Raw genomic sequence first — 24,028 nt, forward strand, 5'->3', positions numbered from 1 at the left:
TAAATGTACCTTGAAAAACAGAAACAAATCTTCTTAAAGACATCTGAGGCAAAATGACCTACAGGCTGCCATGCAAATTGAATGATGAGTTACTGCTGCTAGGAGAATAATTTCAGAGGAATTAAAGAGTACCTATCTTAGGGAGGATCTTTCTCATTTTCAAATATCTTAATATTTAGATATTGAACTCATTAATGATTCAATAAGAAAGGGATATGCTAAGGCAGTTTTTTTTGATCTGCATCAAATCAGTTAAATTATTTAATGAACAGACAGTGTGCATGGGGGCAAAGTGTAAGAAGGAATAGGAGACATGAGGAACAATTATCACTACAAACAAAATCATTCCAGGCAAGTGAGCTATACATTGTATTACTACACTGTGTAATACAGTTTTGAACACACTGTGTTTGTATATCTTTGAGAATAACATCTGAACAATGATTTAGTGTATTAAAATATTTAAAATAGATTTTGCTTAAGTTGAGAACTGTTGCAGGTTTTTGCAGAATTTCTGAAATGATGGAGCTTTTCTGTTTCAAATAAAGTTAATTTAAAGATAAACTGCAAAGATCCCAAATGCTTGTTTTTAGGATTTTCAAACTGTTTAAAAGTATTCTTGTTCTACTCACTGGCACAGAGTTGTCTCTTGGTCCTCTTGATCTGACCATTCTTCCCAGCACTTCTATGCCATCAGAACTAATATTCCCTGCTGCATTAATGGTCTTCTCACCCACTTCCTTGCAGTCAATAACTATTTTGGCCGTAGTCTTGCTGATAACAACATGCAACTAAGTAAAAGAAAAGATGCATTAACATACAGAAAACCACATAGGATATATTAATTTGCTGAGCATTTTTTGAAATCAGTTCCTAATTTCATGCTTGCTATCAAAACTGAGACTGATCCACAGAAAATAATGTTGATGGCCTCTAGAGGTCCCTTCCAACCTGAATTACTCTATGATTCTAGTCTGTTTAATCAATATGGCTTATTTCTCTGCTTATGGAACATCTGCGTAAAAAGTGGCAATTTTCATAATTTACTCAGGGAAAAAATAATTTATTCCTCAAAAAAAGGTCTACATAAGGATCATATACCACACAGATCTCACAGAACCTTTGATTTGTGTGGTCAGTAATATTTCCTGGGCCTTGTACAATCCTGCTGCGTAGCACTGGATTTCACCTTTATAGCTGCTTGTAAAGCCAAAACTAAGCAGCAAAAGTTATTCTGTAAATTATACATTACCACACAGGAAAACCCTTCAGAATGAAGTTTTTACACTGAAAAAATATCAATCACATCAAATGCAGCATAGAAAAGAAGAGTACAGCAACAAAGATTTTTCTTTCTGCCTTGAAATCGCTCTGTTGTCCATTGCTGATGCAGCAGAGCTGTTCCCAGCAGAAGGGCGTGTATCAACTATCATGATTTTTTTGTTTGTTTGTTTTAAATATTATTTTTATTTTGCCAGGGACAGGCCAGATGAAGAACTGGTAGAAATGCATCATCTGCTCTATATCAGTATCCTGCGTGTAGATCAGAGCCCAAGGTGTGTATAAGAAAGGGCCACAGAGAACTCCCATAGCTGCTTTGTGCTGGGCTCAGCTGGAGTTTTGAATTTGATCTCTTGTAGCTAGGATCATCATTCAAAATGCAGAAAAATATTTAAAAGGAGAATTTGCTATGGCCTCACATGTTTTCCCAAAGCACAACTTAAAAGAGTCAGTATTCAACTCCTGTTCTGACCTGCCTTCCCTTTCTTGCTCCTTCAACTAAAAAGGAAGTCCAGAGGAGTTAAGCTCTGTGAATACTATGCCTCAATTCACAGTCTCCTTTCTTCTTTATTTCTTTTTTTGTTTGTTTGTTTAGTTTTTAAGGACATAAATATCAGGAATAAAAGTGAACCAAAGCGCCTTCCACAACAAATATGTGCTACAATCTCAGCATTACCTCATCTGCTCTTGGAAAGAATGTTAAAGGATCTCTTACAGCCAAGATAAGTTCAACATGTCATACTCCTGTCATACTCCCTTAAAATATGTTTAAAAATAACAACTCTGAAGGATAACTTCTTTGCAGGAGTTTTTCTATGCATTTTAGGTAACATTTCCAATGCAAACTTAAAAAGGAAAAGCCAATTTCATTCTAAATTACTTTTCAAGGCAGTATTTTTAATCAACTCTAAAATAGAGGCATAAAGCATGAGAAAATTGGTCACATCAGCTTCATCATGAAAACAAGTATTAGTTTAACGTTAATTCAATATTGCAGAGAGACTTAAGTTTAGTAGATGATTCTGAACATACAAAATATATTTATTTTTGCAGTGTATGATCATATGAAAGAAGAATTCAAAACACAAAAAGCTCTCATTTAGACTGCTTTTTTTTTTCCTATTACCATTACTAACCTTATGAAAACTCCCATAAAATATCTTCCTTATTTCAGGACCTTCAAAAGTCACAGTTTGAAAGTCTCCTTTGTAGTCATAGTTAAAGAAAGTCAGTGTTTTACCACCATCTGTGAGAAAATAAAAATAAGGGCTCTGCGTTAGAGGAAGAAAAGGCCTGATAAATTATTTGAAAAGGTCAAATTTATATTTAATAAAGAAAACCAGAGTTGTCAGTTGTCTTTTCTAAGACAAGTCAAAAAATATTATCAAAAAATAAAACATATGTTGTAGAACTGTTTAAGAAAAGGAATTCCATTTTGCTTAACATTTTGAAATTTGATTATCTTATGAATGAATAAGAAAATCAAAATTTTGTGTGGAAAAATAATCATGTTAATAACAATGGGTTATGTTTTGGTTGAATTCACTATTTTAATTCAAATTTAGAGATAAACATAACCCAAAATGTCTTAATAGCATTTTAATAATTCAAACTCAAATGTCCCTAGCTTAAGAGAAAGGCCAGAAGTACAACTTTGTGGGCCAAGGACATTTACCTAAATTGTCATGTGTGCTAAGTGACTGCAAAGATATTTAATTATCTAGTTAAATCTAGGATTGGATTGGTTAAATCTAAGTTGGATTGTTTGCTGAATATAAGCGTGTAACTGTAAGCTGTTAGACTTGACAATTGATTGGTTCACAATCAATCAAATGTTAGTAAAACATGTTCTTAAGTGATACAGTGATTCAAAAGTAACGAGTTGTCAAAATGCTCTTTCCTGGTTTGACAGGAAGGATAGGTCAATATTTCGGAGTCCACCTCATATGTCTACCTGATCCTATGCTCCCATTAGCTCTCTGTAGGATTTGCACAAGAAACTGAGGCACAGATCCTCAACCTAGATAAATGCCTAATTCTCACCTATGTCAATATGACATAACCAAAAATTCTAGGAAAGATGGAAGGATCAGTACTAATAAATCATGCTTTAAAGAAAAATTAGCAGCTATAAAGCACAGCTATCACAGTACCTGCATCTTTTCAAAAGTAAATATTGAATCATTCTAAATTATAAATTATATATGGCTGTTTATAGCCATGCAATTCCAATCAAGAAGAAATGAAGAGTCATCAGGAGTTCATTTCTCTAGCTCTAAACCTATTATCCACCAGATTATATTGCCTGTACATACACCCTGCCATCAGTACCACTGTTATATATCAAGACAGATTCTGTTAGAACCAGATTCGGAGCAGTGGAAACTTTAAAGCAAATGAGTAGGAATCAGATCTCATTTACATCAATTTTCATCAGGTGCAACTCTATGGTTTTCAGTATAATTACTTACAATTTACAGCAGTGTACTCAAAATTTGACTTCAACTCCAAATTAAGCTCAGTTACATTCAACACAAAAAACATCCACCATGACCATGACCTTCAAAATTCAGGTAGTTGTTCTAACAGCAGATTAAAACATTGGCAGTAATAATTCTAGACACAGAATGAACCATTCATATAGTTAAAGAACAAAATCACAGATAAGATGCTGTCTAAAATACATACTGTCTAAAATAACTCCAACCAGTGGTTCATATTGTTCATTTAAAATCTCCCAAAGAGCAAATGGTTCTTGAGGTGTATCAGGAAGTATGCGAAAGAGAAACGTGATGGTGTAATCAGAAGGGAGACCTTCAGGATGCAAATACCTGTAAAAGAAGTAATGTTTTTTAAACTGAAACAAGCATTAAATCTGGTGATTTAACTCATCAGATGTTCACTTAGTGCATTTCGTATCACCCTACATTTGTGTTTGGAAATCAAGAATGAGAAGCAATATGAGCGTTTGCAAAATCTAACCAACTAGATAACTATCAAAAGAATACTCAGGGAAAATGAGGAATTTATCTTTTCTTTATCTTGAAGCTTAAAAAGTTGCCCTGAACTTTTTTTTAGTAAGTTTGGAGATTAAATCAGAGGTCAGTTTGAAATAAAGTTGAAATTTATTATATTAAAGGCTTTTAAAACATAGTAGCCATGCACAAGACCTTCACCATTTTTGGAATTAACAGACAATGAAAACAGAAGTTGCTTGGAAGATCTGTATCAATAGAAGAGTCCTTTGTCATTAAATAATGGATAGAAATTAGGAACAACAGACAATATTTCAGGATGCTTTATAAATTATAGGGAATGCAGTTTATACGTTTCAAAACCAAAATATAACACTGTGCAGTCAAAACAGACCAGAAATACCAATATACAACCCAGTCTCCTAGAATTATTGTGGAAGATATAGGAAGTTTATGATATAAAAGAAGCATGTTATTTCATTTCCTGAAGCTTGTTATTTAGTACTTCCAATTTAATTTTACCTTTCATTGTCAAATCCCAAGGTGGGACTATAAAATGTCTGAAATGACTGTCTGTATACTGAAAATATTCATTAGCCTAATTCCTTAAATCATGGTAAAGGGATTTGAAGGAAGCCTGAAGTTTATATAATACATTTATTTTCCCAAAATATGATCCTTTTCACATAAAGGTCTTCTGGCACTTTTAATATGTAGAGATATGTGTCATTCTGGGAAAAGAGTTAAATGTGATATATGATCAATATATTCCACACAATGGTCTATAGAAGACCAAAGGCAATATTGTACTGTACACTTCCCAGAGAGAAAAGAGAGATGGAATTCAACAGTTGTAAGAAAAAAGCCTTAAAGTATGCCCATTCTAAAAAGAGATAACAAACCAAAATTCAAAAAGCAGGGTGGGGAAAGCACGATATTTGGGAATACAGAATAGGAGAATTAATGAATTAATAAAGAGCATTACTGTCATTGAGTGCACAGATGAGATGAGAAAAAAGAAGTGGTATTATTCAGACGTACCTGTAGATTGTCAAGAGAAAGGTATTCTGAACCACGAGAGATACTGAATGCCTAATGAAGCAGTAATATTGGGCTGAGGTGGCAGCTAGGTAAGAGTATATACATGCAGCAGATCCAATCAGGAAGAAGCAGAAAAGGAAAAAGAGGTGAGAAATGCTAATCCCTAGAAATTCCACTCCATCTAGACTCAAATGGAAACTAAACAGGGAGAATACGACACAGCTCCAAGAAGCATGGCTGCAACTGTGACATAACAGGATAATCACACACAAAGACTAACATGCCTTCAAATACAAAATTAAAAAAAACATTTCCCACTGTTGTTCTTTCTTATTTACCTCAGCTAAGAAATCCTTAATCCTGTTACCACATTCCATGTTTAATCCAGTAGGGCCACTGCCTCTGTGCCACTGGTGCCACTTAACACAAACTGGGGAGACTGGACAAGGTGGAATCAAACATAATGTGCACACTGCTCAGAGAAGAAATGGAGATTTTCCCATCACTTCCTCTCTGAGGAGCAAATGTACAAGTTCCCTAGGAGGTTTCCTCACTGCCTTCTCCACATCTCTGCCAGTACATAGTCCTTGATACTGAACTACATCCTGGCTCTCAGGAAGGTACTGGGACGTGTTCACACACACTCACTTTAGCATTAGGAGTATAACCTTGTTCTGTATTTAAGGATGGATATAGATTGATTCAGTAAGGGACCTAAAGCAGCTTCCTACTCCAACTCAGACTTCAATTCTTTCTCTTTCACTCTCCCTTTCCACTCAGTTTGGGTGAAGGTAAACCTTAATAGACTACCAACAGCTTCCAGGATAATTTCTAGTGATACCCTTCCTAAAAATAGGCCATTCTGCACTCTGAGACCTCAACCCACTTTCCATAAGTTATGTCTTTCTTTTAAGTCTTTCACAAAGCACTACTGATATATGCATGTGTGGAATTGCTAGGTACCAAACTTGTACATGCCTGAAATTGGCTTATAGAGGAAACTCCAAAGAGCCAGTGAGTTTACCTACTTTTACCCAAAACTGTTATTTTTGAAGAAAACTGGTCGAGGACTTGGGACACCAAATGCTCTTTCTGTTTATAAGGTAGATATGAACTATCCTCTCTGCTCTTCTAATGTGAAAATACCAACCCTTAAAATGAATAATTGCCTGCACTGGACAAGCATCTTTGTGTATTTTACAAATATTTACATATAAAGACATACTTGGTAGGTTGGGAGACCAGGGCATCCTTGTGCAGTCTGTAGCATGGGTAAACGTTAAATGTGCCAGGTTCCATTGAAACCCCTTCAACACCTGAAAACTCCTTTTCAACCAAGCCAAACATTTCCATCATTTTAAATCCTGGAAGGCACCAAAATATACATTCTATTAATTTAAATTAAATTAATACCGCATTACAGGAAAGAAAAAAAAGGAAAAAGTCGATTGCATCATTTTCTTATCACCATCTGTGTAACAGCTGTTAACATAAAGGGAATTTTATTGCCTAATACTGAGAAAATAACGTAATAAAAAATCCATAAATCCAGAACAAAAACAAACACAAAAATAGTGTACCTGCAAAATTGTTGCCATCTTTAGTTACCAGTGGACAGGCTGAAAAAAAAAAAAAAGGAGAGACATTTAAGGATGTAAGAGATGTTCTATTAGGTCAAAACAATGGTCTACTCAGCTCAATACAATCCCCAACCATGGCAAAAGGAGATGCTGTTAAGGAAATACATGCAAGTCTGGCCACCTTCCACTCCATTCAGTTTTGCTCCTCGGGATCCACAATGGTGGTATCAAAGTTGTCAAAGGGTATATCTCTGCATGTTCCATATAACATCCCTATCTGTTGTCCATGAATGTTCAATCTTTCTACAAACCTGTCTTCAAAACCTCTTGTGGCAACAAATTCACTGCCCACTGTGTAAAAAAGTATTTCTTATATTAGGTTTTAACCAAATGCCCCCTGTTCTTTATCTGTGCATTTCAACCTAACTTCAGCTCCAGCTCAATTCCTTCAGCTGGAATCCTCTGTACTTTTTTGAACTCCTTCATGAGAGACAGACCAGTGGTGCACACAGTCCTTAAGATGTGTGCACTCATTTAGCTGTAAGTCTGGTTTTTATCTCTCTTCTGGCAGGTAAGAAAGCACGCTAATCTCTTCCAGGAAAGGCGGCTTGGGAAATCAATAAGCCTAGATGCAGGGTGTCAAATACGGCACCCTAGGGCACTTATCTTTGGAGATCACTTTTGGAATACAAGCTTAAAAGGCAAATAAATGCTACCATTGAGTATTCGCAACATTCAAAGTTATCCCTACCATTGAAAGTAGAGACTATGGTCATAAACAAAGAATTGCTGGGATACAAGCAACAGTCTTGTGTTTACCAGCTCTGACAATTCCCAGTCCCATGCACAAGGACTCTGTACAATCACAAGTGATTAACATCAGCTATACACTGCCTGCTTCCTGGATTACACATTTTGGGGACATACAGCTAAAACCACATGAATTATTGACCTCTAACCATTAGGTGTTTTTCCAGAATGTCTTCCCCTTCCTTTTCACACAAAGTCTGAATCGTGGCATTTTCACAGATTTCAGAGTTTGGGCCTCTTCCACTCTTTTCCATAGGCCACAACTCTTCTAGTTACTATGATAGTATAAAAATTAACTTTTGGGTCTCCAGTAATAAATTAACCTTGTGATTGGAATAAATATGAATGTAGCTAACTCTGCTCCTACAGATGCTTAAAGCACACAAAATACAAATGCAATTAACTTTTTATGACTAAATTCTGAACCATTAACAATGTTTTGAATCTGAAGAAACTTTCTTACAGCCAGTGGATCTATTCTAGATTTATGGCAAACCACCATTAATTATTTTGAAGTCATAACAATTTCATCTTGTTAATCTTCTATGGAAATAGCATTAGAGTTACAATATCTGTATTAAGTTATGCTTAAAAGATCTATTTTCAAGAATACCTCTTAAAAAGGAATAGTTACAAACCCACCCCCCTACACACAGTATTTAGCATTTATTTCAGAAGCAAGTATAAATCAAATGGCTAACTTGCTGATGCAGTTTCACAAACAAAAGTGATCAGCTCATCTTCGATCTTTGTGAAGGCATCAAAGTCATCCACAAAGAAGACATGTCTTCCGCTGGGCTTGCTGCCAATATTAACTAGCTCTGAATAGTCAGCATCGGCTACTCCAATAGCAAAAAAGGTAAAGCCTGTAAAGCAAAAAAGAACACTCTAGTGAGTCATTTGAGGAGTGGAAATAAAATATGAACACAACTGTATTTGCATTGGCTCTTTTCCTGATTAAATACAATGATGGAAATTTTATTATTACCCTATCACACAAGAAAATGCACGCATGCAATCAAAATGAAAGGTAACATATTATCTGTGAGGTATTTCTTTTGGCTACTTGTGCTTAATCAGTTAATTAAAATTAATATTCAAGTGTTTTTTTGAACACATATAAGATTACTCATTTGTTTAAAGTTTCAGCATATGTTTAAGTGCTTTTCTAATTTAATGTTGTGCTGTATTACAAGTAAAAATCTCCATGCATTGAGTATATCATAAATACAAAGCACAGACATTAATTTCCTGTAGGTTTTTCACAAATTCTGTTCTGTGCCATATATTAATCAGAATATTGAAGCTACTGCTGTCTCATGAGTGAACACTGAAATGCGTTCTCATTTCATCAACAATTTAACTGCACTGGTCAAATCTGTTCTATGTATTCGACATGAACGTATTTTCAAATTTGAGCCTGACTTAAAAGACTTAAATGAATGAAATGAAAGGAAATGGGAATCATATCCTGTATGCTTGATGATCAGCAAACTAACCAAAAGTTTTTCTACATTTTCCTTCCCATAAAACATAAAGAAAAACCCTGTCTGCCTCAGCCTGAATATTGTTAATGGACATGTATGGCCCAGACCCAAATTTACTAGAGTCAAAGAGTATTTTCTTTAAGTTCAAATGAGGCCCAGGGGCCTTTATTACCTTCTGCAGAGCTTTTAGCATAACAAAACTTTGATTTAATATATTATAACAACAACTTCATGTCTCATCCAACATCAGCATCTCTTCATGCTAGTCTCTATCACAGACACAAGTCAGTACCTGCTCCAACCTAGCTGCAGCCTGAGCAGGCAACATGCACAAAAGGAAATGGGAGGCAGAAAGTTATTTGTCTAGGGTAACTAGGATGACATGTCCCAGTCAGCAACTGAATCCCCATGATACGCCTTTTCCTCTCAAGGTCATTTCAAGTCTAACAGATACTAAGGCAACCGCAAAACTTACCTGACAGTTAAACATGTTTTCATGTTTATTTGTTTAGGGACAGATTCCAGTTTAATGACAAATGCAGAGGTTGTTTTCTTGATTGCTGTTTAAAAGAAGTTTTCCATGCTCTACTATTTTGCAACATGTTGTTTGCAAAGGCACTGAACTCAATATCTAACAATGATACAAGCAGGCAATGAAGCTCAACGACTACGTTGGATTTCAGTAATCAGTAATATGTCCTGGTACCTTCATAGCTGCCCACATCTAAAGGCAGCTTAAAAAGCACAAATCTAATTTCTTCTTAGATCTCCTCCAAAAAGAATGATTGTGGCTTTTTTTTTCCTGTCCTTAAGTTTCATTCTGTGTGGTGCACTGTGTCCTTAGGGTTTTGATACAAACCTTAGTATCAGTCATTTCTACTTAACCAACTTTACATAACCAATCAAATTCATATAAAAAAAAAAAAAAAATCCTACAGGCAATTATTGTAAGATGAGATCAGATTAGAACCAGCAAAAGAACACGCAGAAGAACTTCAAAGGACCTTTTGTATAGAAAACAAAACAGTTCAATTTGCTGGAACCATAAGACTACATTTCATAGACAACAGCACAGTTTCTTAGAATCATGCCCTCTAAATACTTCATTATGGGAACAATTCCATTAACTGCTATATGATTTTAGAACTGCTTCCAAAATGAAAAACAGTAATATTAATCACAAAAATATATCCAGAATCTAACCATATCCTTATGATATTCTGAGAATCTCAACATTTGCTGTTTTATTTAAACTTGGAAATTATTTGGGAGCAAAAATTAGCCTTTTATTTTGTCTAAACTTACGTAGTTATGTGTAATGGGAAAAAAATGAAAATGAGAATAGTTCTTAAATCTACACATTTTACCATCTAGCTGCATTTCTCTGGAGACTTTGTTCACGTCGTCCTGTGATCGCCCATCAGTAATGACAACCAAAACCTTTGGAATGCCCCTTCTCATGCCTGCCTCTCCAGTGAACAAGATTTCTCTTGCATGTTTAATGGCTTTGCCTGAAAAAGAAAGAAATGACAATGTAGTTTCACTGTGACATCTATTCGATTTCTGTTGGCTTTTCATACGATGTCAGATATCAATTAAAGGAGAAATCCCCACATACTCTGTCTCAAAAATGTCTACCCAGAAGTATGATTTAAGACCTGAATAATTATCATGGGACTGAAGAAAGCTGAGGACCTAGCTATAAATGGTTTTCATGAGGAGCTGTTGTGTCCTCAGCAATCTATAAGTTAGTGCATTCAGTGGGTGTTAGAGATTCAGAAGCTTAATTTTGACCTTAACTTTTGAAAATATAATGGCTTCAGTCATCAGTTTCTTTAATCCAGAAGATGAAGTTCAAGAACATGACATGGTTGGAAAAGGGTACTCTGCAGGTTAGAGACAACAAAATAGTCTCTTTCTGCATTGTAGGGCACGTCCAGGTAGCAACTGAAAGTGCCATCGTAGCATTTTCTTGAGAAAATCAAAAACATGTCATTTTGATCCTACTGAGATTTGATGCAATGCAACAGCTGCTAGAAATTTCTGTGCAGCCTCAGAATAATAAAACATATGGTTTCCAACTCAGACTTTAACTCTTTCAGTTCTCATCTTTAATTTCCTCACATCAGAGTGCTATCCTAAGGGATTAATTAAAATGTAACTACCTTCAGTTAACAGACCTCTTCACCCAGCCCAGTCTTAAACATACCACTGAGGTTTAACTGTCCTGGCATTTAACCAACAGACCCTCCACTCTGTCCACTATTTTCCTACATTCTCTGCAAGCTCCCTCCCACCTTCTCCCTCCTCTCACTTTTGCTCTTGCCAAGTTGATTTCAGATTACTCCCCATTTCAGCTTCCACAATCCCCAAAGTCACTCACTTCTGCCTAACTCGCTCTCCCGTCCTCCCTCCCTCATTCTTGAACTCACTGTTGGTCAGAGGGGTGAGTGCCCAGCAGTAGGTGGGGAGGGATGTAAACCACAAATTCCAAAGACTTTCTAATGCCAAAGCACCACTTTTCATCTCCAGGCTGGAGATACGACATTCTCACCGTTTTTGCAGTGATATCTTAAACTACTTCACAAATGGAATCAAAATGCTGTACAGAGAGCAGCAGGAAGAAAATCTGCATCATAACCATGACCTTTCTCACCTGTTTTTGTATTTCCTCCTTTGTAGGCTATTTTCTGAATCGCCTCAAGAAGAGTCTCTTTCGTTTTGTATGCATTCAATTTAAATTCTGTCCTGGGATCATCACTGAATTGAATTATTGCCACCTGTGCATACAGAAGATGTGTTCATTATTAGAGCACCACCCAGTGCATCAGCAAAAAGTAAGCGATCAGAGCGTTTAAAACAAGGATTTATCTCATAACTTTGCTTTATCCTTAAATTGAAGGCAGAACTTTTTTCTTTTTAAAAAGCTTTCACTAAATAAAATTTAGTTTTACTCTCTGCAGCTTTGGCAGTCACCTGATACTTTCTGGTTTCATTTTGCAGCAAGCAGGATGAGAAAAGTAATACCCACTTTGGCAAAAATACTCCCAATCCAGCCCAAAAGCAAAATCCTAGTTACAGTACACGTGTACAGTTACTCACACACACAACTGCAGGGACTTTATTCAGTCTCCATGAACGAATAGCAACTTACAGTTAGGGAGCAACACTGAAGCAAGTAATAGAAATATGCAAGAACATATTCTGAAATACTGCCTCTCCCAAACATGGTGCTATTTGAGTCCAGACAGTGCACTTCAATATTCTATACTGAATCTCTACAATGCACAAAATGTATTAAACTTCGTAGTCTGTAAGTGGTGTTCACAAGTTGAAAGGAGATACTCACATGCTTAAACTAAACATGCATGATGTACATAAGCTTCTGAAGCACTGTGAGTGATAAATGAACTAAATTAACCTTTCATTTTTGTTATCAATGCCATTTTTAGCTTATTTAGGCATAAACATGACCAATTCAGAGGTGACTAGAGTGATACTTAGTCTTCATGCTAGCAAAATTCATGTCATGAATTTTACCATATGGAATGTATAAATAAGATACTAAACGAATACCATCATAAGGCAGTTTATGTTTTCAAAAGAATTGTGAAATGACGTCAATAACTTTTTTCTGGTGCTAACGTCAACTGCCCGGTCTAGTGTACGTGCCCTCCCTGTCCCTCTACATTGATTACCTGTGTTCCATCAGGGCCAATCTTATCCAAGGCTCCAACAGTGCTATACAGAAAGCTAATTATTTTATTGAAATTGTCATCTCCAATACTCCATGACCCATCCACCAGGAACGCGAGGTCAGCTTTGGCTGCTTTGCACACTGGGAAGGAAAAGCAAGTGTTCTAGAATTAGAGCAACACCTCAGCTCCTCGGGAAATCTCATAAATTACTTAAGAAAATATTACTGTGATGAAAAGCCCTTTTTAAATGTTAGTTAATGATGCTTTAGCACACAGACCTGCTGGCACTGATTTCAGTGCAGGTGTAGAACCAGCTGAGCTCCACAAGGGGCGAATGATGTGCACTGACAGATCCTATCACAGAATACACTTTCAGGCCCTAACAGTTATTTAAAATCTGGGTGACCATTTTTATTTAGGTTGTTAAATAAAGTCACACGTGTACTTATACAGTCCCAGATTCTTTCCATGACACAGTAAGCAATAGGAGAGAATCTGTACTCCACTATAGAGGCTCCCTGTGGCAACTCCTCTGTAGTGCCTAGTGCTCACCCCTTTATAACTGCAATATTAAGGAACCATGCAGGTATCCCCCATATCATCTTATTTCAGCATGTTCTTGTGCAAAATAGTCTGCAGAGCTGCACACATGCCCACACAAGTTGCTCACTCTTTCCTGGAAACTGGGAAACTCCAACACACTACAGAATCCAAGTCTATTGCTCAGGGTCAGAATCAGTCTCAAAGCAGGGTTGGTTTTAAAACATATTTCATCTTGAAGAAAAACATTCATCTACATCCAGAGACTGGGACAGGAAGATACATACCTGCATTTCTAGTTTTCTGCTGATTACTACTTGGATTTAAAAAAAAGAAAAATGATGCTATGCAGTTCTAAAACACACACACACAAGGTCTTTTTTTTTCCTGTACTCAGGGATTAAATTCTCAAGTGCTGCAAGCCACTTCAAGCTGATGGATTTGGCCCTCAGTCTCCAACAATAATGCTCCCCTCACAGAAATATTTATGAGACTGTACAAAACATTACACGTTCAGTTGATAAATAAAAGGAAGTCTACATTTAAAGAGGAGAGCCTGAACACAGCCAACAATTTTGTCATTAACTAAAGTAGACATATTTTTTAAAATCAAGCTGGTTTAGAAGTTTAATTACCCCTAGGATATCTGCTTCAGTTGCAAAACATGTATGGTTTAGGAGTTGTGTAAAAAGAAAATCCCACAGACATTAACCCTCTTTTCTGCAAATTTCAACAATACAATAACCATTGCAGACTTCTGGCTCATTAAGTTTAAGCCAGCTGCCTTAACAGTGTAGTCACAGCAAATGCATTTTGAAAACTGATCCCCAAAGCTCTAAGAATAGTGTCAGAAGCAGCTAATATTGCATCAACACCTTAAAATTATTATAAACCCCCACAGGCAGCACTTACCCTCTTTTGCAGGAGGGATTGTAGGTGGTGGAGATGTTGTTGAAGGAGAAGTTGGTGGCTGAGTTGGAAATGGTACTTGAGAATAAAAGGAAGAAATATAAAAATGCTTGAAAGAAAATCCCAATATGTTTTATCTATATTGAACACAGTATTTTCTACTCATCCCCACATTTTAAATTCATGATCTCTAACTAACTAGTTATGCAACTGGAGAAAAAGGCAGATGAGTGCATGCATGCAATGTCTTCATCTAATGAGCACCTGAAAAAGGATGGTACTATTATAAAGCAATTAGTGGGTGCATTTCATTCTGAATGACACGATGTGTTGCTGAATTACTACAGGAATTGTCCATTTCTGTGTTTCGCAGTGTAGCAGACCATGTGGCGGCACCATTCTTGACACGGTATTCTTAATTCATCTTATAAAAGGTCAGAATCCTTTTCCTTTCTGACCACAACCAATCCTTCATTACAGAAGGTAAGTCTCTACCCACACTGGGAGGAAGAAGAGATTAGTCCTGCAATCCAAAACTTGGAGAGATAGGGCAAGAGCAAGCCAGCGCCTGCAATCCAGAGCAAACCACAGCCTGTCCTGATTAAAATTTTCCTGAATTCTGTGAAAGTCATGTTATGTTTTGCTTATACATGTCTAGTTACGCTTCCAGCTAGAAATGCAGCTCCTAGCACAACTCCACAAGACTGTAGCTTCCTTGTTTGCTGCAACTTTTACGAAGACTGCCATAGAGAGTTTCTGAAGAGTGGTTAATCTGTCTCTTCCTTCTCCTAAAAATAAGCTTTGGAATGACAACTCCCCAGAAACCTCATTGACTACATGACCACTGACTGACAGCTTTGCTGCATGCAAAAGTTCTGTTCAGTCTTTTTTAATTCAGCCTTGGCTGAATTCTCAGAGATAACATGCACACGTGTTGACTTCCACGTCTATAGCTAAGGAAAAGTTTCCACTTTGGTTCAATAGCATTTTTTTCAAGTTTTGTGAATGCAATTGTCATAAGAAGCAACAGGTGACATAACAACCTCATTCCTTTTAGTACAACTACTTGGTGTTTGCTAGATTTGTATATAAGTCCTTATATAAGTCCTATGAGAAAACATTTATCACTTTACTCTCCAACTCCATAAGTATGGAGAGGTGAAGTTGGAGAGTAAAGTGATAAATGTTTTCTACCCTGAGAGAAGGGTAACGGCACTGTGGTGCACAGTAATGAAGTATGAGAAGTGGATCACCTAGACTGAAAGCAGGCTTGAAGATGATAACATTTGAGTATGTTTATTTCATTCTGTTCATCCCATACTTTCTTTTACAATATTCTGAACTCATGAGAGCAGGGTCCTGCCTTCATAAACAGCTGAAAGGGTTGTGTTTGTTTGTTTGGTTGGTTGGTTTTGTTTGGTTGTTTTTTTGCCTGTCTCATGGTCCTGAGAATAATACTAAAAAGATTGCTTTTTCTTCTGAGATACATAAATAGACTGGGTTTCAAAGTCCCATTTAACTGTATCACTCAGACACCACACATGATTTTTTTTTCTAAATGACAAGAGCTGCAGCATATAAAACAATCTCTACTTCTGTTTCTGTTTGCTTTGTTTTTCTGTATTTTTTCTTTTTCTTTTTATAAAGTCACAGACTCTCTGAGTATCCCCCAGCAGGCCATTTTATGAAAGGATCTAATCCACTGTCCCTGTTTCATTCTCATTAAGAAGTGCAGTGCAGTTGCTGAATGTGACTTCACAAATAATACAAAGCAGCAGAGTAAGAATCCTCTGGAGAAAGCAGCCTTTTGTGCACTTCTGCAGAGGAGTCACATTGTAGCCAAAAAATTAAAATCTCAGCTAAACGAAACTGTGTAGGAACAGCACATTTGTATGCAAGAAGCGAAAAAAAAAAAAAAAAAGCAGAAGCAATCAATCATTATTGTTGCTAGCTGAACTCTGATCTGCTTTACTCACATGTTGTCTCCATGATGCTTACAGCAGGGCCCTCTATCTCCTGAAGCTGTGTGTGGACACTGATTCTATATTCAGTTCCAGGCATTAGCTCAAAGAAACAATGTCTAGGCGTCCCTCCACCAAGATTTACCTCTTGCTTTTTCCCATCTGGAATCAAAAAATAAATCATTAAAACATAGTTTCCTTTGCTGTTTTATTGAATAGTGCAATGTAAGTCTGAAATTAGAAGGGAACATGACAGCAGATGAAGGACAAGTGGTTGACATAAATCTATAAACCACATGTTGCCTTATTTCTTGAAATTCATCTCTGTGCAGAGGTCCCTGTGACATTCCATCCTTCATATTAAGTAGGAGCTGAGGGATGTGTCAGATATCTGCAGGAAAAGAGATGAATTTCACCCCTTGCACTGAAGCTAATAAAAACACTAACACTGTCATCAATGGCGTTTGGATCTGGTCCTAAATTATCAGAGTCTAATGAGGAATTGTTGCATTATGCAATTCCACAGCATCTTTTGTCTATGCCTCTGGTTCTCAGAGTCTGTAATCTGCTTAGTAATTGCAAAAGAGACTGAACTACATATTGTACTCAAGTTTCCACTAGTAACCTTCAAATATGTTGGTTAAGGAATAGGGTTTTATAGGGTTTTCAGATCAATTCTGTTACATTCTGAACTGCAAAACATGTTGACAATGGAAAAAGCCTAGATGCTGGAAATAGCTTCAGGCATATTTTAATAATAAAAAGAAAACCTTCAGCACAATTCATAATCTTGTAGCAGCAAGAAGTATTACAGTGAAATATACAAGCAACTGCTCTCACTTTCTACAGAATATAAACACAAAATGCCAGTCATTCACTGCCAAGTGAAAAAAAAAACATCTGATGCTTATCAGGATGCATTAGATTAGTATAAAAATAAATGATCACTGCCTGGATGAGACACATACCCTATCTGACAATCAAAATTCTTCATGATAGATGTTATTAAGAGGCAATTGTTCACACTTCAGCTCATTTTGCTCATATTTAGGCTCTCTTGGCTCAGTTAAAACAATTCTGGCTCAGTTGAAACATTTCTGGCAGTTATATAGATGAGGAACGAGGTACCAAGAAAACAGAATACTGTCTAGCTCCCAGCTGAGAAGAAAATCTGTGCTCTCTTGAGTCAGCAAAGACCTCTGCTTTCAGAACAGCTTGTCTGTATTTCAGGCCTTCAAATAAACCATATCACCACCTATTTGCCATAGCACAGCAATGTCATTATTCTTTTGTAATCAAATTAGTAGTACTTTTCCTGATAACTTTGATAGATGCCATTAAATGTTATTAACTACACTTCTCTCAAGTTATCCAAGCTTCTGATTTGTCACCATTCAAAAGATCATTCATGTCTACTGGGGCTAAGAAAATCACTCTGCACAAACAGTGACATCTCCATAACTTCTTCTGGCTACATCTTAGAATCACAGTGAAACAGAAGAAAGTGTATTTCACTTTCCATATAGCCTTTGCTAAAAGCATCAAGACACCACGTGTTGCCACATAAAAAACATCTCGTGCTTATCCAGATGCGTAACATTACTGCAATCTGCAATTAACAATCAGCTGCAGGAGAACAGACAACTGGACCCTCTTCTGTCTGTGATCATGGTCTGGATTCAATCAGAGCTTTCCCTTCCCTTCTGCCCTCCCCTAATCCTACAGAGTGATCCCTGATGGGCTTATTTACAATCTTAAATGCATTCACTTCATTTTTTATCCATCTTCTGTCCCTTACACCAATGAAGAGCTCACATAAGCACCTATCTTCTACTGACAGATAAAACTCAAACCAATAAAAAGGTCAAGTTAACATCTATTTGATATAAAAGGACATAGATGTCCTGAAACTTTCAATGTGTAGATAACTCTTCCTTCTGTCCATCATTTCCAGTCTTCCCAGAGCTAGTCTACAGGTCCAACCACATACAATTTCTTAACTCATGCAATTCAGTTCTCTGGGTTGGGCTGCAAATGTACATCAAACGATTTAGTAACTTACCCACAAGTGATTCTAAAACTACTCTGTATGCAGTAGCATGTCTGTGAAGCTGCCACTGAGCACAGAGACTAGTCATGCGGACTTGATATGCATCCAGATCTGTCACACCCAGGTACACTGAAAATTAAATATTAAAAAAAAAACAAAAAAAAGATTTATTCCTATAATATGACACACAAGAAAAAGCAATAACAGAATTTAAAAAGTCATTTTTAACAGATAATTTTAAAGGCTGCTTACAAAAAATCATCAATAAAACTAAAAAAGGGAGGAAAAAAAAGGGGGAGAAAAAATGTGAATTTTCAGATCCGAATTTTGGAACTTCAGCCAATGTAGTTAAGACTAAATAATGAATGCTGCCAAAAAGTCAGTCACTACAAATCAGTATAAAAATATTATAAAAGCACTATTTCTGCACTATAAATATTGGCAGAAATATATACCAATATATATACCAATATAAATATTGGTATAATTAATATAAATATTAATTATACTTTTATATATGGAGTTAGAGAAGAAAAAAAAGAGTGAACAGATTTTCCATTACAGAGGTTTGTATCTATTGTTAAGCAAATGTTCTTCTTCACTCAGAGGGTGGTGAGGCCCTGGCACAGGCTGCCCAGAGAAGCTGTGGATGCCCCACCCCTGGAGGTGCTCAAGGCCAGGCTGGATGGGGCTTTGGGCAACCTAGGCTGGTGGGAGGTGTCCCTGCCCATGACAGAAGGGTTGGAACTGGATGATCTTCAAGGTCCCTTCCAACACGAGCCATTCTATGATTTTATGAAATGTTTGGCTGGTAAATAGTGTCATCTGGTTTATGATCCCTGTTTTGCTAATATCCAGTAGATTGTAAAGCACGACAAACTTTGATTAAAAAGAGACTTCCATTTCAGGAAAACAATTTGCACATAACTGAAAAACAATTCCATGTGAAATTTTATTCAGGGAGCTGCACAAAGCTACAGTTACAGTGAAAAGCAGCCTGTAGAGATCTGAACAGCATGAAATCATTCTTACAGGTTTTGGCTACGCCTGTTAGGGCATCACTGAAGCCTGTTGAGTATGAAGCAAATACTTTCACACTGTACTCTGTTCCACTGAAGAGATTTAGAATAAGAATGGTATTTATATCATCCCCTACAAAGGTCTCCAACGCAGGACCAGGGACTGCAAAAAATGAAATAAAAAATTAGAAAAGAATTTGCCCATCCACCAAATTAGCAGGAATAAAAATAAATCTTAAGACTTATCCAACATTACATTCAATCCTAAAGTTACTGCTTTTTCTTTTTTCTTTTCTCTTTTTTCTTTTTAACATGCACAAAGACAGACACTCTGCTCAGAACAGTGTACAGTCCTTGTATGGACAGAAGACCCAAACCACTTGGGAAATTCAGCAGTGGGATTCATTAGGGCAGGGCTAGACACTGGCATCTGTTAAAACTCTTTTGTTCTGCTTCAGTGACTTACTATTGCCCTAAATAGGATGCCAAAGATCCCCTCAGTTTGATGGTGTGCCAGGACCAACAGGGGACAGCAGATGCCAGCCAGCAGAACAGTCCCTAAGGGGTTCTTATACAAAAACATCTTTTAACACTGCAAAAATGATAATGAAAATAGAAAAGCATAAAACTGTACCAAAACAGAAGTACAAATAGTTCCCTTCTCACCTCTCCTAGCTGTTCTGGATAGACTTAAGAAACAATAGCATTGTCTTTGGGTGGTATTTTGTCTAGCTGCAAGGTGCTGGTGAGTAGATGCAGCATAGACAAAATGGTCCGTGAATAAAAAGACAATTGTCTGTAAGGCAGGAGTAGGGCAGAAGTAAAAGTCAAGAAACCAAAGCTTTATTTTTGTTGTAAGGTGAAGGAACTCGAAGGAAAGGAGGACCACAGAACAGAGGTACAGGAAAAGGAAAGGTGGCCTCTGAAATAAATAGGAGTCAGGGTAAAATGAAGGACGGACTCAGAGAGTTGGGTTTGATCAGCCTTAGGAAGGGAAATCTTAGGGGGAATTTTACTGCTGCCTACAACTACGTAATGAGAGGGAGAAGAGAAAACAGAGCCAGACTCTGAGGCAAACAGGAAGATGACAAGAAGAAATAAGCAAAATTTGTAATGTGGGAAATTTTGATTAGATATTAGGAAAAACAATTTTACAGTAAGGGCAGTCAAAAATGGAACAGATGCCTAGGGAGGTTTTGAAATCTCCATTTTTGGAGATGTTACAAACTTGATTGTCCAAGGTCCAGTGAAACCTGTTCCAAGCTAGCCCTGTTTTGATCTAGGAGCTGGAAAATATGATCCCCAGAGATCCCTTCCAACCTGTATCATTCTCTAACTCTGCAAAACTCTCATATTCAAAAACTGAGACATCTAAGTTAATAGCACTTTTAAAGCTGTAACTGCAAGTGTTAGATTTAAGTACATAACTCAGCAAAAGATGATGTTACAACATAAAACATTGTACAGTCAAAGACAAACGACATAAAAAAAATCAGTTTAAAAACTCACTGTTTATAGGTTTGTAGACAATTCTGTAACCCATTGTTGGTGATGGTGGGGCATCCCAACTAATACGTAATCTGTTGTACCATTCATCTGAGACACGTAAATTTCTGGGAGCAGACAAGGGTACTAAAAAGAAACCACAGTGAGCCTTTACAAGTGTAACTCATACAAGCACACGCACAGAACTCAGACGTGTACATGAAAATCACGAGATACCCAGTACTCTCAAATTTATGGGCAAGATTACCAGGAAGAATCAAATCAACATTTGAATCAGCCTTTGAATCAAATTTATCCTTGGAATTATGCCAGTGGATTAATGATGATGTATTTAAGCAAATTATATCAATTTACTCTAAGGGCTAATTTCAATCTTTGAAACAAATTCAACAAACAATGAATTTCCAGATTAGTTTCCAACTTTGTCCCTAGTTTTTTGTTTGGTTGGTCTTTGTTTGTTTTGTTGTTTGCTTTTTTAAATATCAGAGATAATTAACTTTCATTTATGTAGTTTCTTTAAATCCAAGTGCATGAAGTTTTTGAAGTATAAATGAACACTTACACTTTCAAATTGAATGATTTACAAGTAACTTACATGTCTGCACAAACATCATTTCAATTTAGGCATAAACTATGTAAATTAGGAGAATAATTCAATGAAATTATACTACCATAACTAGCAGTAAGCAATGAGATGTTTTTCTACCAATATACTTAGAGAGGCAACTTAAGTTAGAGCTGAGTAATCTTTTGGTAGTTGTTCAGAACTCTGGAGATAATGCAACTACTTTTATAAAAAGCTCAGCAGTATTTCTAATGACCTTTTGGATGCAATGATCTCACACAACAGAACATCTAACAGTACAATGGCTGGCTTGATACTATCCCAGCAGGCACAATTTACATTATTTTCTGTATTAGCTGGGTTATCCTTGGTGGGTTATCTATAAAAGACTTACCAGTTTTATTACCCAATAAGTTTCTGCGTATTCACTGTATTTGAACATAAAATACAATCTGTCAACTAGAAGCAATCCATTGCTTATAAACCGATGAACTGAGGTTAATATAAAGCTCTTGCGTCACATATATCACGCAAAGTAAGCCCACATTTATATTAAAATATATCGCTGCAGTCAAAAATGAAAGGCCAAAAGAATAAGCCTTTCTTCATACACATCCTGGCCAAAGATCAGCAGAAAGTTTGTACTTACATGTTTTGCCAGGAGCTGAGACACTGACTCCTTCTCCATCCGCATAGATGGGAGTAATTGTGACTTTGTATTCTGTATCAGACAGCAGAGGCTGAAGTAGAAGAGTGTTTTGTCTCCCAGGCACCATTACCTGCATTGTCAGAATACCAGAAACAAACCAAGGTTAATGTTTAGGGCCAAAACCTTTTAATATCATACATGTGACACTATTTTTCACTGCTACAGCTGTGGAGCTTGCATTTTCAAATATTTCTGGAACTGTATGGTAAAATAAAACAATGAAATCATCACCTCTTTTAGCAAATCTACTGATTATACCTGAGCAGAATAAAAAAGAATGTGCCTATGAAACACCCACCACAGCTTTGCATTAAAAGCTCCATAGACCACTGGTGTCAGATTCATGATTAGTACTTAAACAATTGTACGGACAAAATAAAGCCTCTTATTTTATTTCTTCTTGACATGAAAGTGATTGCTAAAGCCATTAACAAAGGCTGATTGTTACTTTCTTTCTTTGGGGACAGAAAATCTTCCTTCCCTGTTCTAGAGCAAATTAAGCATTTTAACACAGTGCAAGGTTTCCTCAAAGCAGCTAATCCTGGAAACCTACAATGAATGACTGTATATTGATGGGAGCCACAACAACTAGAATAGTAGAAGTGCCCAAGAAAAGCCTGGAAATCTTTTAATTTGTCAGTAAAATTTTAATCTCAGTGAGCCTCAGAAACCTGAATGGGAGCTACCTGGCACAGGAAGAGGACACAGGAAAAGGGAAAATACCACCCTCTATTTCCTGCACCAAACCTGTTTTCTGAAGTAGTATTATTGGAAGCAGCAGTCCCAAAGTTCAAACTCTTATTTTGGACCCTCCCTGTCCCATGTCCACCGTGCGAACCTATTACCTGAGCCAGGAACCTCATACATTTGGCAAGAAATTGAAAGACCTCTAATGAGCCATTTTAACTCAAGGGGGAAAAGCAGTCAGTGAGCCTCAAGGAGTTTTGGTGGTTAAAAGAGGATGCATGTGATGATGGCAAAACAAAATTTCCTAGAAAAGAAGAAAGCTCTCACCAGATCTAATGCTCCAGGACACATTCAAACTACTTCTAAGTTTGTCAAGTGATGCACAGAAAGACATTAATCTAGTACACCCAGGTGTTGAGACTTGTCAAAGAAATATTTCATTTGTTTTTCAAAAATTGAAATTATATTAGGACAGGATGATTAGCGCATGACAGATTCCTGTGCTAAACTCCTCTATACACATCCTCAAAACACACGTTTCTGAAAACCACCAAGTGTTTAGGTTTTTAAAAGAGGGCATGCAACCATTAAGAAGTCTCTCTTTTCCACATCTGCACATTAGTGATCTTTGGTTTTCAACAATGAGCAACATTCTTGGCTGTAAGGAAGAAAAAAAAAAGTGGTCCTTCCAGCATGTACAGCACACCCATGAAAGAACATGTAATTTAGGGCTTACCCCTTCTACAGTGAAAAGTATTCATTTTTTAGTCTTTGATTTTCAGCAAATTGTGTAAAGAATTAAAAAGCTTATTAATACTTTTATGGAAAGGGAGGAGTAACTGAAATTTAAATGACAGAAACCTGAGCCAAAAAACCTACACATCTACTACACGCTACAGTATATTTAAGACCAAACTCCACAAAACTTTTGGGTTCTGTTTGAGAAATGAAGTTAAACTTATGAACACTACTTTTTTAACATCCGTGTTGCACCTCTCAGATACTTGAAGCCAAATTACAAACTACCTTCCTTCAGTTTAAAATGTTCTTACTTTTAAGCATGATCTTAAATAGTTCCTTAATCTGTAAAGTATTTGTGCACACGATAGATTTCAGAGATGAAACACATGGTTAATCTCTTTGTTTGTGACCAAAGCTATCACTTGAGTGTGTGCTTAAAGTTAAATCATTTGCAGAATTAGAGCTAAGA

At 36.7% G+C, this 24,028-nt stretch overlaps 1 protein-coding gene across 5 annotated transcripts in view; it reads right to left on the reverse strand.

Moving 5' to 3' along the window:
- Positions 1–24,028, reverse strand: part of COL14A1 (collagen type XIV alpha 1 chain) — a 125,449-nt gene that overhangs the window by 37,335 nt on the left and 64,086 nt on the right. For all 5 annotated transcript variants that reach the window (XM_038175298.2, XM_072034352.1, XM_072034353.1 and 2 more), the window contains exons 20-34: positions 22,072–22,201; positions 20,861–20,983; positions 19,365–19,514; positions 18,345–18,461; positions 16,298–16,444; positions 14,325–14,399; positions 12,873–13,012; positions 11,831–11,954; positions 10,542–10,685; positions 8,389–8,553; positions 6,878–6,916; positions 6,523–6,661; positions 3,970–4,112; positions 2,418–2,527; positions 633–791 (exon numbers count right to left, since the gene is read on the reverse strand). In XM_038175298.2, coding sequence (XP_038031226.2) covers positions 633–791; positions 2,418–2,527; positions 3,970–4,112; positions 6,523–6,661; positions 6,878–6,916; positions 8,389–8,553; positions 10,542–10,685; positions 11,831–11,954; positions 12,873–13,012; positions 14,325–14,399; positions 16,298–16,444; positions 18,345–18,461; positions 19,365–19,514; positions 20,861–20,983; positions 22,072–22,201 — 1,905 coding nt within the window. The remainder of the gene's footprint in view (positions 1–632; positions 792–2,417; positions 2,528–3,969; positions 4,113–6,522; positions 6,662–6,877; positions 6,917–8,388; positions 8,554–10,541; positions 10,686–11,830; positions 11,955–12,872; positions 13,013–14,324; positions 14,400–16,297; positions 16,445–18,344; positions 18,462–19,364; positions 19,515–20,860; positions 20,984–22,071; positions 22,202–24,028) is intronic.

Source organism: Anas platyrhynchos, chromosome 2, assembly GCF_047663525.1.
Source record: "Anas platyrhynchos isolate ZD024472 breed Pekin duck chromosome 2, IASCAAS_PekinDuck_T2T, whole genome shotgun sequence".
Lineage (NCBI taxonomy): Eukaryota > Metazoa > Chordata > Aves > Anseriformes > Anatidae > Anas > Anas platyrhynchos.